Here is a 15,080-nt window from a genome sequence, read left to right as displayed (position 1 = left end):
AGTGTAGACTTACCATATGACTTAGCAATTACACTCTTGGGCATTTATCCCAGAGAAATGAAAACTTATGACCACCTGTATGAAAATGTTCGTAAAATCTTCATTTATAATAGCCCCAAACTAGAAACAACCAAAATATCCTTCAGGGATGAGTGGTTGAATAAATTCTGTTACATCTATGGAATACTACTGAGCAATAAAAAGAGATGAGCTATTGATATATGCATCATCCTTGATGAAGGAATATAAAGAGGTAGCACAAGGAAGTTCTTTTGTGGTGAGGGGATAGTTCTGTATCTTGATTGTGGTGATGGTTACATGGATCTGAACATGGGATAAAATTGCATGGAACCACAGAGATGACACATAAAACCACACACACACACTAATACACATTTAAAAATGATGAAAACTGAATGAGTTCTGTAGCCTAGTTAACAGTAATGTGCCAATGTACATTTTTGTTTTTGATATGGAACTACAGCTATATAAGATGTCATCATTAGGAGATGCTGGGTGAAGAGTTATGAGTCTCTATACTACTGCTGCAACTTCCTGTCAGCTTATAATTATTTCAAAATAAAATGTTTTTAAAAATTCACAGTTCTCTGAGGTGATTTAAGTCTAGTTCTGCTGAAAGCAGAATATTAGGGAAAACCAATATTTGCCACCCCCCCATCCCCAAAATATCACAACATCAATGGAACCCACATGTATATACTAATAAAAACATCTGTATATCCTTTCCATTTCTTTGGTGTTTTTCCTTTTCTTTAAAAAATTACTTTTATGGGAAAACTGACAGTAATCAACAGTTATCATTACAGGTAGTGCTGTGTTCCTAGTGCTATGCTAACTGCCCTTTTCCTGCCAGTGAAAACACAGGCAGATGACATTCACATTCTTTATATACTTACAAGGATGCTCCCAAATTTGACCAAATGCAAACACATTTTCAAAAAAAAAATTGCACAATTTTCCTGGTGATACATGAGTTTCAGTCAGACTCACTCTGTGGCAAAGATATAATGGGCTGTGTGTTGTGAGAATTGCGTGCTAGCTATAACTATCACTTTTTCTCCCACTCAAGAAAGTGTATTGGAATGCAAGTGAGGGGATTTGGCCTTATATGGAGAACCTGGAATCTCTTCAAAGTTATTTAAATTACTTATGCCATACTTTTCAATTGTAACTGGTTTAAGCATTGCATTTGAGAGTATCCATTTTAGGCTGCAAAAGTAATAAAATAATGTTGTCCCTGCCTTATTAAGCTGCTGATGTGGCTATGGTATACAGGAAAAAATTCTGAATTTCAGGACAGACCTGGATTTTAATCCTAGCTCTGCTGCTTACTGAACAAGTCATTAAACCTCACAGAACCTGAGTTTTCTCAATTATAGGGATAATACCCATTTCATAGACTTATTTCATTCAGCTCTTACCTTTGTGAAAGGTACCTAGCACCATATCTGACTCATATAGCTGTTCACAAAATGTTTGTTTGCTGCAAAAGGTTTCACTCATGAAGGTGTCTTCATGCACCTGAAGACAAAGTGAATGATAAATATATAATAAAAATTATAAATACTGTGGTTTAAACTATAAAAATGAGGGGTTGGAAAATGGAAAGTGCCAAAAGTGCTGCAGGTTTTAGAGAAGGCATCATGATGGGAATGAGATTCAAAGTGGGTTTTGAAGAACAGAGAAGTGGAGGGGTAAATTGGTAGGGAGACCATTTCAAGTAGAAGCGAAAGACTGAGGACATATGATCATATGGGAATCAAAACTGAGAAATTTATACTACTTGAAACCTGCTATTCTATTAGATTATATTTGGGAACTTATAAATCTTAAAGTTTTAAGCAATTTTTTCCATAGTGTTACATTTTAAAAGTATTCCAACATTTGCTGTCTATTTTAATGATATTGAATATTAGAGTACCTGCTTGGTTGCTAAGACACTTGTATACCTTACTTTGAAATCTTGATTGGTAAGGTTTACATAGCTCCTGTCAGTTGTAGCTAAACTTAGGCTTGTTGATGATAAATTCTTTCTGTTTAATAAAGATGAATGATATAATAATGGAATATTAACGAGAGCTGGGATTTCAGTATTTTTTTTAAGTCTGACAAAATTGTTTTCACATGATATTAATGTATATGAATTTAATTTCTTCAAAGAAAGCTTTGCCAGTCTTACCAACTTGCTATTCCTAAATGATGCTTGGTGTTTGTAATAGTATAACTTTGTAGAAAATGTGAAATGTGAGTGTTTGACTAACTTGTCTTGAATATATGAAAGCATTATACCCTTTCTTTCTTTCTTTCTTTCTTTTGGTGTATTCTCATGGAGAAATAGGTTGGTTTTTGAAAGCATAGTTTGATATTCATTGAGTTTTTTTTTCTTAATGCTTTATTGGAGTATAATTGCTTTACAATGGTGTGTTAGTTTCTGCTTTATAACAAAGTGAATCAGTTATACATATACATATATTCCCATATCTCTTCCCTCTGGCGTCTCGTTCCCTCCCACCCTCCCTATCCCCCCCCCGCAGGTGGTCACAAACCACGGACCTGATTCCCCTGTGTTATGCGGCTGCTTCCCACTAGCTATCTATTTTACATTTGGTAGTGTATATATGTCCATGCCACTCTCTCACTTTGTCACAGCTTACCCTTCCCCCTCCCCATATCCTCAAGTCCATTTCTAGTAGGTCTGTGTCTTTATTCCTGTCTTACCCCTCAGTAATTCATGACTTTTTTTTCCCTTAGATTCCATATATATGTTTTAGCATATGGTATTTGTTTTTCTCTTTCTGACTTACTTCACTCTGTATGACAGACTCTAGGTCCATCCACCTCACTGCAAATATCTCAATTTCGTTTCTTTTTATGGCTGAGTAATATTCCATTTGTATATATGTGCCACATCTTCCTTATCCATCATCTGATGATGGACACTTAGGTTGCTTCCATGTCCTGGCTATTGTAAATAGAGCTGCAATGAACATTTTGGTACATGCCACTTTTGGAATTATGGCTTTCTCAGGGTATATGCCCAGTAGTGGGATTGCTGGGTCGTATGGTAGTTCTATTTTTAGTTTTTTAAGGAACCTCCATACTGTTCTCCATAGTGGCTGTATCAATTTACATTCCCAGCAACAGTGCAAGAGTGTTCCCTTTTCTCCACACCCTCTCCAGCATTTATTGTTTGTAGATTTTTTGATGATGGCCATTCTGACCAGTGTGAGATGATATCTCATTGCAGTTTTGATTTGCATTTCTCTAATGATTAATGGTGTTGAGCATTCTTTGAGGTGATTTTTGGCAATCTGTATATCTTCTTTGGAGAAATATCTGTTTAGGTCATCTGCCCATTTTTGGATTGGGTTGTTTGTGTTTTTGATACTGAGCTGCATGAGCTGCTTGTAAATTTTGGAGATTAATCCTTTGTCAGTTGTTTCATTTGCAACTATTTTCTCCCGTTCTGAGGGTTGTGTTTTGCTCTTGTTTATGGTTTCCTTTGCTGTGCAAAAGCTTTGAAGTTTCATTAGGTCCCATTTGTTTATTTTTGTTTTTATTTCCATTTCTCTAGGAGGTGGGTCAAAAAGGATCTTGCTGTGGTTTATATCATAGAGTGTTCTGCCTATGTTTTCCTCTAAGAGTTTGATAGTATCTGGCCTTATATTTAGGTCTTTAATCCATATTGAGTTTATTTTTGTGTATGATGTTAGGGAGTGTTCTAATTTCATACTTTTACCTGTACCTGTCCAGCTTTCCAAGCATCACTTATTGAAGAGGCTGTCTTTTCTCCACTGTATATTCTTGCCTCCTTTATCAAAGATAAGGTGCCCATATGTGTGTGGGTTTATCTCTGGGTTTCTATCCTGTTCCATTGATCTATATTTCCGTTTTTGTGCCAGTACCACAGTGTCTTGATTACTGTAGCTTTGTAGTATAGTCTGAAGTCAGGGAGCCTGATTCCTCCAGCTCCATTTTTCGTTCTCAGGATTGCTTTAGCTATTCGGGGTCTTTTGTGTTTCCGTACAAATTGTGAAATTTTTTGTTCTAGTTCTGTGAAAAATGCCAGTGGTAGTTTGATAGGGATTGCATTGAATATGTAGATTGCTTTGGGTAGTAGAGTCATTTTCAGAATATTGATTCTTCGAATCCAACAACATGGTATATCTCTCCATCTATTTGTATCATCTTTAATTTCTTTCATCAGTGTCTTATAATTTTCTGCATACAGGTCTTTTGTCTCCTGAGATAGGTTTATTCCTAGATATTTTATTCTTTTTGTTGCAGTGGGATTGTTTTCTTAATTTCACTTTCAGATTTTTCATCATTAGTGTATACGAATGCCAGAGATTTCTGTGCATGAATTTTGTATCCTTCTACTTTACCAAATTCATTGATTAGCTCTAGTAGTTTTCTGGTAGCATCTTTAGGATTCTCTATGTATAGTATCATGTCATCTGCAAACAGTGACAGCTTTACTTCTTCTTTTCCGATTTGGATTCCTTTTATTTCTTATTCTTGTCTGATTGCTGTGGCTAAAACTTTCAAAAATATGTTAAATAATAGTGGTGCGAGTGGGCAACCTAGTCTTGTTCCTGATCTTAGTGGAAATGCTTTCAGTTTTTCACCATTGAGGCGGATGTTGGCTGTGGGTTTGTCATATCTGGCCTATATTAATGTTGGGGAAAGTTCCCTCTATGCCTACTTTCTGGAGGGTTTTTATCATAAATGGGTGTTGAATTTTGTCGAAAGCTTTCTCTGTATCTGTTGAGATGACTGTATGGTTTTTCTCCTTCAATTTGTTATTATGGTGTATCACGTTGACTGGTTTGTGTACATTGAAAAATCCTTGCATTCCTGTAATAAACCCCACTTGATCATGGTGTATGATCCTTTTAATGTGCTTTTGGATTCTGTTTGGTAGTCTCTTGTTGAGGATTTTTGCATCTATGTTCATCAGTGATATTGGGCTGTAGTTTTCTTTCTTTGTGACATCTTTGTCTGGTTTTGGTATCAGGGTGATGGTGGCCTTGTAGAATGAGTATTGGAGTGTTCCTCCCTCTGCTGTATTTTGGAAGAGTTTGAAAAGGATAGGTGTTAGCTCTTCTCTAAATGTTTGATAGAATTCGCCTGTGAAGCCATCTGGTCCTGGGCATTTGTTTGCTGGAAGATTTTTAATCACAGTTTCAATTTCAGTGCTTGTGATTGGTCTGTTCATATTTTCTGTTTCTTCCTGGTTCAGTCTCGGCAGGTTGTGCATTTCTAAGAATTTGTCCATTTCTTCCAGGTCCATTTTATTGGCATAGAGTTGCTTGTAGTAATCTCTCATGATCTTTTGTATTTCTGCAGTGTCAGTTGTTACTTCTTTTTCATTTCTAATTCTATTGATTTGAGTCTTCTCCCTTTTTTTCTTGATGCCTCTGGCTAATGGTTTATCAATTTTGTGTATCTTCTCAAAGAACCATCTTTTAGTTTTATTGATCTTTGCTATCGTTTCCTTCATTTATTTTTCATTTATTTCTGATCTGATCTTTATGATTTCTTTGCTTCTGCTAACTTTGGGGTGGTTTTGTTCTTTTTTCTCTAATTGCTTTAGGTGCAAGGTTAGGTTGTTTATTTGAGATGTTTCGTTTTTCTTAAGGTAGGATGGTATTGCTCTAAACTTCCGTCTTAGAACTGCTTTTGCTGCACCCCATAAATTTTGGGTCGTCGTGGTTTCATTGTCATTTGTTTCTAGGTACTTTTTGATGTCCACTTTGATTACTTCAGTGATCTCTTGGTTATTAAGTAATGTATTGTTTAGCCTCCATGTGTTTGTATTTTTTACAGATCTTTTCCTGTAATTCATATCTAGTCTCATAATGTTGTGCTTGGAAAAGGTACTTGATACAATTTCAATTTTCTTAAATTTACCAAGGCTTGATTTGTGACCCAAGATATGATCTATCCTGGAGAATGGTCCATGAGCACTTCAGAAAAATGTGTATTCTATTGTTTTTGGATAGAATGTCTTATAAATATCAATTAAGTCCATATTGTTTAATGTATCATTTAATGCTTGTGTTTCCTTATTTATTTTCATTTTGGATGATCTGTCCATTGGTGAAAGTGGGGTGTTAAAGTCCACTACTATGATTGCGTTATTGTTGATTTCCCCTTTTATGGCTGTTAGTATTTGCCTTATGTATTTAGGTGCTCCCATGTTGGGTGCATAAATATTTACAATTGTTATATCTTCTTCTTGGATCGATCCCTTGATCATTATGTAGTGTCCTTCTTTGTCTCTTGTAATAATCTTTATTTTAAAGTCTGTTTTGTCTGATATGAGAATTGCTACTCCAGCTTTCTTTTGATTTCCATTTGCATGGAATATCTTTCTCCATCCCCTCACTTTCAGTCTGTATGTGTCCCTAGGTCTGAAGTGGGTCTTTTTTAGACATCATATATATGGGTCTTGTTTCTGTATCCATTCAGCCAGCTTGTGTCTTTTGGTGGGAGCATTTAATCCATTTACATTTAAGCTAATTATCGATATGTATGTTCCTATTCCCATTTTCTTAATTGTTTTGGGTTTGTTATTGTAGGTCTTTTCCTTCTCTTGTGTTTCTTGCCTAGAGAAATTCCTTGAGCATTTGTTTTAAAGCTGGTTTGGTGGTGGTGAACTCTCTCAGCTTTTGCTTGCTGTAAACGTTTTAATTTCTCCATCAAATCTGAATGAGATCCTTGCTGGGTAGAGTAATCCTGGTTGTAGGTTTTTCTCCTTCATCACTTTAAATATGTCCTGCCAGTCCCTTCTGGCTTGCAGAGTTTCTGCTGAAAGATCAGCTGTTAAGCTTATGGGGATTCCCTTGTGTGTTATTTGTTGTTTTTCCCTTGCTGCTTTTAATATGATTTCTTTGTATTTAATTTTTGCTAGTTTGATAAATATGTGTCTTGGTGTGTTTCTCCTTGTATTTATCCTGTATGGGGCTCTCTGTGCTTCCTGGACTTGATTAGCTATTTCGTTTCTCATATAGGGAAGTTTTCAACTATAATCTCTTCAGATATTTTCTCAGTCCCTTTCTTTTGCTCTTCTTCTGATGGGACCACTGTAATTTGAATGTTGGTGCATTTAATGTTGTCCCAGAGGTCTCTCAGACTCTCCTCAGTTCTTTGCATTGTTTTTTCTTTATTCTGCCCTGCAGTAGTTATTTCCACTATTTTATCTTCCAGGTCACTTATCCGTTCTTCTGCCTCAGTTATTCTGCTATTGATCCCTTCTAGAGTATTTTTAATTTCATTTATTGTGTTGTTCATCGGTGCTTGTTTCCTCTTTAGTTCTTCTACGTCCTTGTTAAATGTTTCTTGCATTTTCTGTTTTCTATTTCCAAGATTTTGGATCATCTTTACTATCATTATTCTGAATTCTTTTTCAGGTAGACTGCCTATTTCCTCTTCATTTGTTATGTCTGGTGGGTTTTTACCTTGCTTCTGCATCTGCTGTGTGTTTTTCTGTCTTCTCATTTTGCTTATCTTACCGTGTTTGGGGTCTCCTTTTTGCAGGCTGCATGTTCATAGTTCCCATTGTTTTTGGTGTCTGTCGCCAGTGGCTAAGGTTGGTTCAGTGGGTTGTGTAGGTTTCCTGGTGGAGAGGACTAGTGCCTGTGTTCTGGTGGATGAGGCTGGATCTTGTCTTTCTGGTCGGCACGTCCACATCTGTTGGTGTGTCTTGGGGTGTATGTGCCCTTATTATGATTTTAGGCAGCCTCTCTGCTAATGGGTGGGGTTGTGTTCCTGTTTTGCTAGTTGTTTGGCATAGGGTGTCCAGCACTGTAGCTTGCTGGTCGTTGAGTGAAGATGGGTCTTGGTATTGAGATGGAGATCTCTGGGAGATTTTTGCGATTTGATATTACGTGGAGCTGGGAGGTCTCTTGTGGAGCAGTGTCCTGAACTTGGCTCTCCCACCTTAGAGGCACAGCACTGACTCCTCACTGGAGCACCAAGAGCCTTTCATCCACACGGCTCAGAATAAAAGGGAGAAAAAAATAGAAAGAGGATAAAATAAAATAAAGTAAGATGAAAGAAAATAATTAAAATAAAAAATAATTATTAGGGAAAATAAGATTTTTTAAGTAAAAAATAAAAAATAACGGGCGGACAAACCCTAAGACAAATGGTGAAAGCAAAGCTATGCAGACAAAATCTCACACAGAAGCATACACATACACACTCACAAAAAGCGGAAAAGGGAAAAAAGGAATCTATCTTGCTCCCAAAGTCCACCTCCTCCTTTTGGGATGATTCATTGTCTATTCAGGTATTCCGCAGATGCAGGGTACATCAAGTTGATCGTGGAGGAATAATCCGCTGTTCCTGAGGTTGTTGGGAGGGATTTCCCTTTCTCTTCTTTGTTTGCACAGCTCCTGGGTTTCACCTTTGGATTTGGCCCCACCTCTGCGTGTAGGTCGCCTGAGGGCGTCTGTTCTTTGCTCAGACAGGACGGGGTTAAAGGAGCAGCTGATTCAGGGGCTCTGGCTCACTCAGGCCTAGGGGAGGGTGGGGTTTGGATGTGGGGTAAGCCTGCGGTGGCAGAGGCCGGCGTGACGTTGCACCCGCCTGAGGCGCACCGTGTGTTCTCCCAGGGAAGTTGTCCCTGGATCACGGGACCCTGGCAGTGGCGGGCTGCACAGGCTCCCGGGAGGGGAGGTGTGGAGAGTGACCTGTGCCTGCACACAGGCTTCTTGGTGGCGGCAGCAACAGCCTTAGCATCTCATGCCCATCTCTGGAGTCAGCCCTGAAAGCTGCAGCTTGCGCCAGTCTCTGGAGCTCCTTTAAGCAGTGCTCTTAATCCCCTCTCCTCGCGCACCAGAAAACAAAGAGGGCAGAAAAAGTCTCTTGCCTCTTGGGCAGGTCCAGACTTTTCCCCCAGACTCCCTCCTGGCTAGCCGTGGTGCACTAACCCCTTCAGGCTGTGTTCACGCCACCAGTCCTCTCCCTGCGCTCTGAACAAAGCCCGAGCCTCAGCTCTCAGCCCCCGCCTGCCCCGGTGGGTGAGCAGACAAGCCTCTCGGGCTGGTGAGTGCTGGTCAGCACCGATCCTCTGTATGGGAATCTCTCCACTTTGCCCTCCGCACCCCTGTTGCTGCGCTCTCCACCATGGCTCCAAAGCTTCCCCCCTCCGCCACCTGCACTCTCCACCAGTGAAGGGACTTCCTAGTGTGTGGAAACCTTTCCTCCTTCTCAGCTCCCTCCTGCTGGTGCAGGTCCCATCCCTATTCTTTTGTCTCTGCTTTTTCTTTTTCCTTTTGCCCTACCCAGGTACATGGGGAGTTTCTTGCCTTTTGGGGGGTCTGAGGTCTTCTGCCAGTGTTCAGTGGGTGTTTTATAGGAGCAGTTCCACGTGTAGATGTATTTCTTATGTATCTGTGGGGAGGAAGGTGATCTCCACGTCTTAGTCTTCTGCCATCTTCCTCAACCTCCTGGGTTTTCTTTTATATGGTGTTGGAGCAAAGGGATTTTTTTCTGGGGCAAATAGATCTATCAGTGTTGGGTTTTTTTTTCCCCCTGAATGGTGAATCAGCTACAGATACTTGTAATTTATCTGCTTTTGAGATCCTTTTTTGCTGTATAATTTCAGTTTTACCATTATTTTGGTGAATAAATAATTTTACATATATTTATTGAATACCTGCTATATACAAAGCATTGTACTTATATACACAAATAACTACAGTATAAGGCAGTTTGCTGTAAGTGTTATGAGCTCTGTAGGATTTTAGATAATGGAGAAAGCATTTTTGAGTGGATGATCAGGGGCGATTTCATGGAGGCAGGAGCATTTGACTAATGCACGTAGCTTATAAATGAATATTAACATGGCAGTCAGTGTGAGTTAGGAGTCCTGAAATGACAGCTCTCCCACTGCCAAAGATTTTATCTTTATAAACTGGGAAAATCATTCCAGTACTAGTAAATGGTTAATATCTAAACATTCCCATAAATACTAATTTAAGGTAAATAGTTGTACTTTTATGAATACATAATTTGCATATGATTGATAATTGCTGCTTTTGTTTTTAGGCTATGAATATTGTGGTTCCCTTCATGTTTAAATATGCTGTAGACACCCTCAACCAGATGTCGGGAAACATGCTGAACCTGAGTGATGCACCAAATACAGTTGCAACCATGGCAACGGCAGTTCTCATTGGCTGTATGTTTGGTTCTTTAATCTGTCTACAGGTGTTGACTTTCTTCAAGAGGGTTTCATCATATTTGAGCATATGACCTTTTCACCACAAACACAACTTAGCATTTTAGATGTTTGTTTTATGTGAGATTTTTTTGTTTGATGTGTGGTTTTTAAAAAATTCTTTGTATGATATACTTTCCAAAAATTCTGTAATAAAACTCTCATTTTCTAAGTTCTAGAAAACAATAACATGAAGTAAGACATTAAATTCATAACAACCGCTTCTAATAGTTAGGCTCCTTATAAGATATTTTTTAGTAAGGCTAGTTATTTTCTTGCTGTTGTTGTTAGCCGTTGAATAGGAAATTGCTACATAATGATATACCTGTATTAATGTGTTATTTAATTATATTCAATAGCCATGACACAAATCTACAATTTGTAAAGAATAGAATATAGTGCTTTGTGTCCCCATGCAGTAGAAAGGATACTTTATGAAACTCAGACCTGAGTTGGGGCATGCTTAGTCAAAGCACTTGGATTTTTCAGGATCTCGATTTTATCACTTGTTATTTGGGGGAATTGAATTAGATCACAAAACCTCAACAGATACTGTACACTTATCCATAATAAGGCCTTATGGGCTGCTGTTACTTGGATAAATCTTTCAACATTTGGAATCTTATGGGGAAAAATAACAATGAAAAGTTTTCATGGTGGTGGAAAGATTGATACTCAGTGGGCTAGATGTTTCCTAGGTTTCTTTTAGTGTAAGTATTCTGTGATATATTCATTCATTGTACAAACATTTTCTGAGCCCTTGACGTTTTTATACTCCAACGATTCTAATATTTTTACACCCCACTTTTTCTTGATTGTATTGCTAGATGGTGTATCAAGAGCTGGAGCTGCCTTTTTTAATGAAGTTCGAAATGCAGTATTTGGCAAGGTAGCACAAAATTCAATCCGAAGAATAGCCAAAAATGTCTTTCTCCATCTTCACAACCTGGATCTCGCTTTCCACCTGAACAGACAGACAGGAGCTTTGTCAAAGGCTATTGACAGAGGGACAAGGGGTATCAGTTTTGTCCTGAGTGCTTTAGTATTTAATCTTCTTCCCATCATGTTTGAGGTGACCCTTGTCAGTGGTGTTTTGGTAAGTAAAACATTTTTCATGACAAGCTTTTATCTTACATTCTTGTTAGTAGCTATTTAGTACTTGAAGCTTTTGTACTATTGCATGCTTATGATTTGAAAGCAAAATCCCAGAAGGGTTATACAGTTTGTTTAATTATTTTTCCACAAGCTTCAAGGGACTGTGTCCAAAGTCTTTATCATGTTATTATTGTAAAGAGCTGTTCAGTTCTACACATAGGTCAGTCATTTAGCTAGTGGTTGCAGTTTTTTTGTTAACAGACATTATGGTATATGGCTTTGGACTGGTATGCTCAGATTATCTAGGTTTCTTTCTATTCACCATTTGTAGCATTTTAGGCAATTTCATATTTTATAATTAAAAGTATGCATATAACTTAAAGTTGATTTTCTAAGGTATTTGTTTCCTCACTCAGTTTTTCATATATACAACTTTATACCAACATATTTTTTAATTAAAACCTTTGCGATTTGCTAATGTATATTATAAACTATTTGGCAAGAGCAATGACTGTTTCTCATTTCTTCTTTTGCCTTCTCCAGTATTATAGATGTGGTGCCCAGTTTGCACTGGTGACCCTTGGGACACTTGGTGCATACACAGCATTCACAGTTGCTGTCACACGGTGGAGGTAAGATATCCCCCAGAGGTTGGTCAAGGTTCAGAAATTAGTTATGCTTCTGTAGCAAACATTCTATGCCTATGCAAATCTTTGTCTTACAGAACTAGATTTAGAATAGAGATGAACAAAGCAGATAATGATGCAGGTAACGCTGCCATAGACTCGCTGCTGAATTATGAAACTGTGAAGGTAATATGTTTAATTTTACTTTCCTCTTCCTTTCACACCACACTAAGGTTTGTTCTGCCATTTAATTGAATAGGTGCTGTAAGTTAGAGCTGCAGATTAGTATAGGATCTCTAGGTATGATGAAATAATAGTACTTTATTGTTTTTCTTTTGTTTAGAAATTGCCCTTTCTACCACATTCTTTGTGTGGCACCATCAGAATTTTACCTTCTGAATTAATTTATAAGTAGTGACAGTATGGTTAGCATCTTGATTCAGAATGCACACTAAGTTCTTGACTCTCTATCCCTCATACTGCCTAGCATAGTGCTTTTCACTAATTCATTTCATAATTCATTCATAATTCATTTCACTAATTCATTTATCTGTTCATTTTTCCATTTAACAAATATTACTGAATGCCTCGTGTGTGCAAAGCGCTATGCTAAGTCCTGTAATGGGGGAGGGTGGTAAAAACAATGATTACTGTTTGATCCTTGCCTTCCCAGAATTTGCTAAGCACTGGGAGAGTTAAAGTAAAGTATGCAAGTGGCTACATGAGAAAGGTGTAATGTGGTGGGGGGCAATGAGAATTGTCAATTCAGAGTCCCAGAGGATCAAGGCAAGGCTTTGTGAAGGAAGTGCCATTGACAGCTTTTTTAGATCTGGGTTTAAATTAACTAGGCATTCAGTAAATGTTTGGGGGATGGATTTTATGGACTTTTCAAATACTGTCCATTGTGGAAAACTGCAGGAGTACCATAGTCCAATATATGGAAAGTCAGTTTTTAAAATGGTGTATGCAGTACAAAATTGTATCCATGAAAAGGATTCTAATCACTTAAGAGATTAAATTCCAATTATAGTTGTATGTAGTTACTATTTTTATGTATTTTGTAGTATTTTAATAATGAAAATTATGAAGCACAAAGATATGATGGATTTTTGAAGACATATGAGACTGCTTCATTGAAAAGTACCTCTACTCTGGCTATGCTGAACTTTGGTCAAAGTGCTATTTTCAGTGTTGGTTTAACAGCCATAATGGTGCTCGCCAGTCAGGGAATTGTGGCAGGTAATGGATATGTGGTTTTCACGTTAGTCTATGTTTTACTTAACCTTTATAAAGATTAATGAAATAAATGTGTATATTAGTCTCATAAAGCATATTCAATAAGGTGCTATAACATCCTTGGAGTACTTTCATTTTTGTATCAGAATATGTTTTCTTGATTACATGATGATTTTTTTTTACTTCCCTTTGTTTAACACTACAAGTTTAGCACTGGTTCTCTCATTGATTGGGATTACTGTTTGTGGGGCTACAACCTGATTCTTTAAGGAGTAACTTTCTTTTTAGCATCTGATATTTCTAATTTCTCTTGTAGACCTGGAAAGAAATGTAATTAATTTAGTATTTAGTCCAAAGGACTAAAATGCAAGCAGTCATATAAAAATTACTAGTAACCTTTTAGTTTTTCTATTAGTTGTTCATTGCAAAACATTGCAAAAGTAAATAATATCTGTGCCTCTTTTCTGTAACCTGCTTGCTTAGTTAGGATTTATTCGTTCACTGAGACCTTAATACATGGTTTATCAATTCCCAATCATGATATCCATTTGCTCCAATTTTTTAATTTATACTTTAAAAAACTTCTATTTTACATTACAAGGAACTTTCTTAGGAAGAAAGGAGAGATTTTCAGCCTTCCATTTCTTTCCTCACTTAAGCCATTCTCTTTTACTTATATATTATGTGTAGTGTATGGGTGGGCTTTTGCCATTCCAGTTAACATATATCTAGTTCCCTATTTTCCTAAATCATGGATTAAAATGCTTTGGAATTTGAGTAGGCCTAAGAGTTGCTGATCATGTACATTTTGAACTGTATTCCACAGTAGTAAACTGTAAACTTTTCTATCTTAAACTGGAAAGTTCATAACATCTAAATTTTTTTTTCTACCAACTGCATATTAAGGTACCCTTACTGTTGGAGATTTAGTAATGGTGAATGGACTGCTTTTTCAGCTTTCATTGCCCCTTAACTTTCTGGGAACTGTATACAGAGAAACTAGACAAGCACTTATAGATATGAACACCTTGTTTACTCTACTCAAGGTAGACACCCGAATTAAAGTAAGTAATCTATTTAGTACCTTTTTAAAAGCATATAAGCATCATCTCATTAATGGTATTATTCCGGGGGAATATTTTTACATTACCATATTAGCAAACTAATTTCTCTTTTGCAGGAATTGGGACTATCATGTGTATTAAAAGGCTGTTACAGCTTTTACTTCTGTGTTTAGAAACCTTACATTATTAGCAAAGAATATTATACCTAGAAGCTAAATTTTGTTAACTTCTATATTTGTACTTGCACCTGATTTACTTTTGCTAATAATGATATAAAATGTGATTGCCTCTCCTCACATTGTCAACCTCCTTTCTTCCCTGCCCACCATCCCTCTTTACCCCCAAAACAAATTTATCAGAAATCAAAGCATTCAGGATTTTTACCCTTAACAGTGAGGAGTGAAAAATCATTTTTAAAAGCATGCTTAGAAGTGGTGTAACTCCACTTATAAACCTCCTCCTTTCCCTTTATTTTCCTTTTTCTCTCTGTGAATTAGAAAATTGCATAGCTGTACTCTAGGAGGTGTGTAAAGTGGCTTTTTCTTTTCTCTTCCCTGCTAGGACAAAGCGATGGCATCTCCCCTTCAGATCACACCACAGACAGCTACGGTGGCCTTTGATAATGTGCATTTTGAATACATTGAGGGGCAGAAAGTCCTTAGTGGAATATCTTTTGAAGTTCCTGCAGGAAAGAAAGTGGCCATTGTAGGAGGAAGTGGGTCAGGGTAGGTAATTTAGTTCTTTATAAAATTCTGCATTGTTGATTGCTGACTCCCATTGTAATATTTTTTATGTGTCATAATAAAA

At 37.3% G+C, this 15,080-nt stretch overlaps 1 protein-coding gene across 3 annotated transcripts in view; it reads left to right on the top strand.

Annotated features, from left to right (window-relative positions):
• Window positions 1-15,080, top strand: part of ABCB7 (ATP binding cassette subfamily B member 7) — a 131,682-nt gene that overhangs the window by 79,744 nt on the left and 36,858 nt on the right. For all 3 annotated transcript variants that reach the window (XM_029240423.1, XM_029240424.1, XM_029240425.1), the window contains 7 exons: window positions 10,081-10,213; window positions 11,080-11,348; window positions 11,891-11,979; window positions 12,072-12,159; window positions 13,038-13,212; window positions 14,116-14,273; window positions 14,835-14,998. In XM_029240423.1, coding sequence (XP_029096256.1) covers window positions 10,081-10,213; window positions 11,080-11,348; window positions 11,891-11,979; window positions 12,072-12,159; window positions 13,038-13,212; window positions 14,116-14,273; window positions 14,835-14,998 — 1,076 coding nt within the window. The remainder of the gene's footprint in view (window positions 1-10,080; window positions 10,214-11,079; window positions 11,349-11,890; window positions 11,980-12,071; window positions 12,160-13,037; window positions 13,213-14,115; window positions 14,274-14,834; window positions 14,999-15,080) is intronic.

Source organism: Monodon monoceros, unplaced genomic scaffold, assembly GCF_005190385.1.
Source record: "Monodon monoceros isolate NGI ecotype Baffin Bay Population unplaced genomic scaffold, NGI_Narwhal_1 Super_Scaffold_22, whole genome shotgun sequence".
In the NCBI taxonomy this organism is placed as follows: Eukaryota; Metazoa; Chordata; class Mammalia; order Artiodactyla; family Monodontidae; genus Monodon; species Monodon monoceros.
Note: the sequence above shows the minus strand (reverse complement) of the source record. Positions and strands in the feature narration are given on the sequence as shown.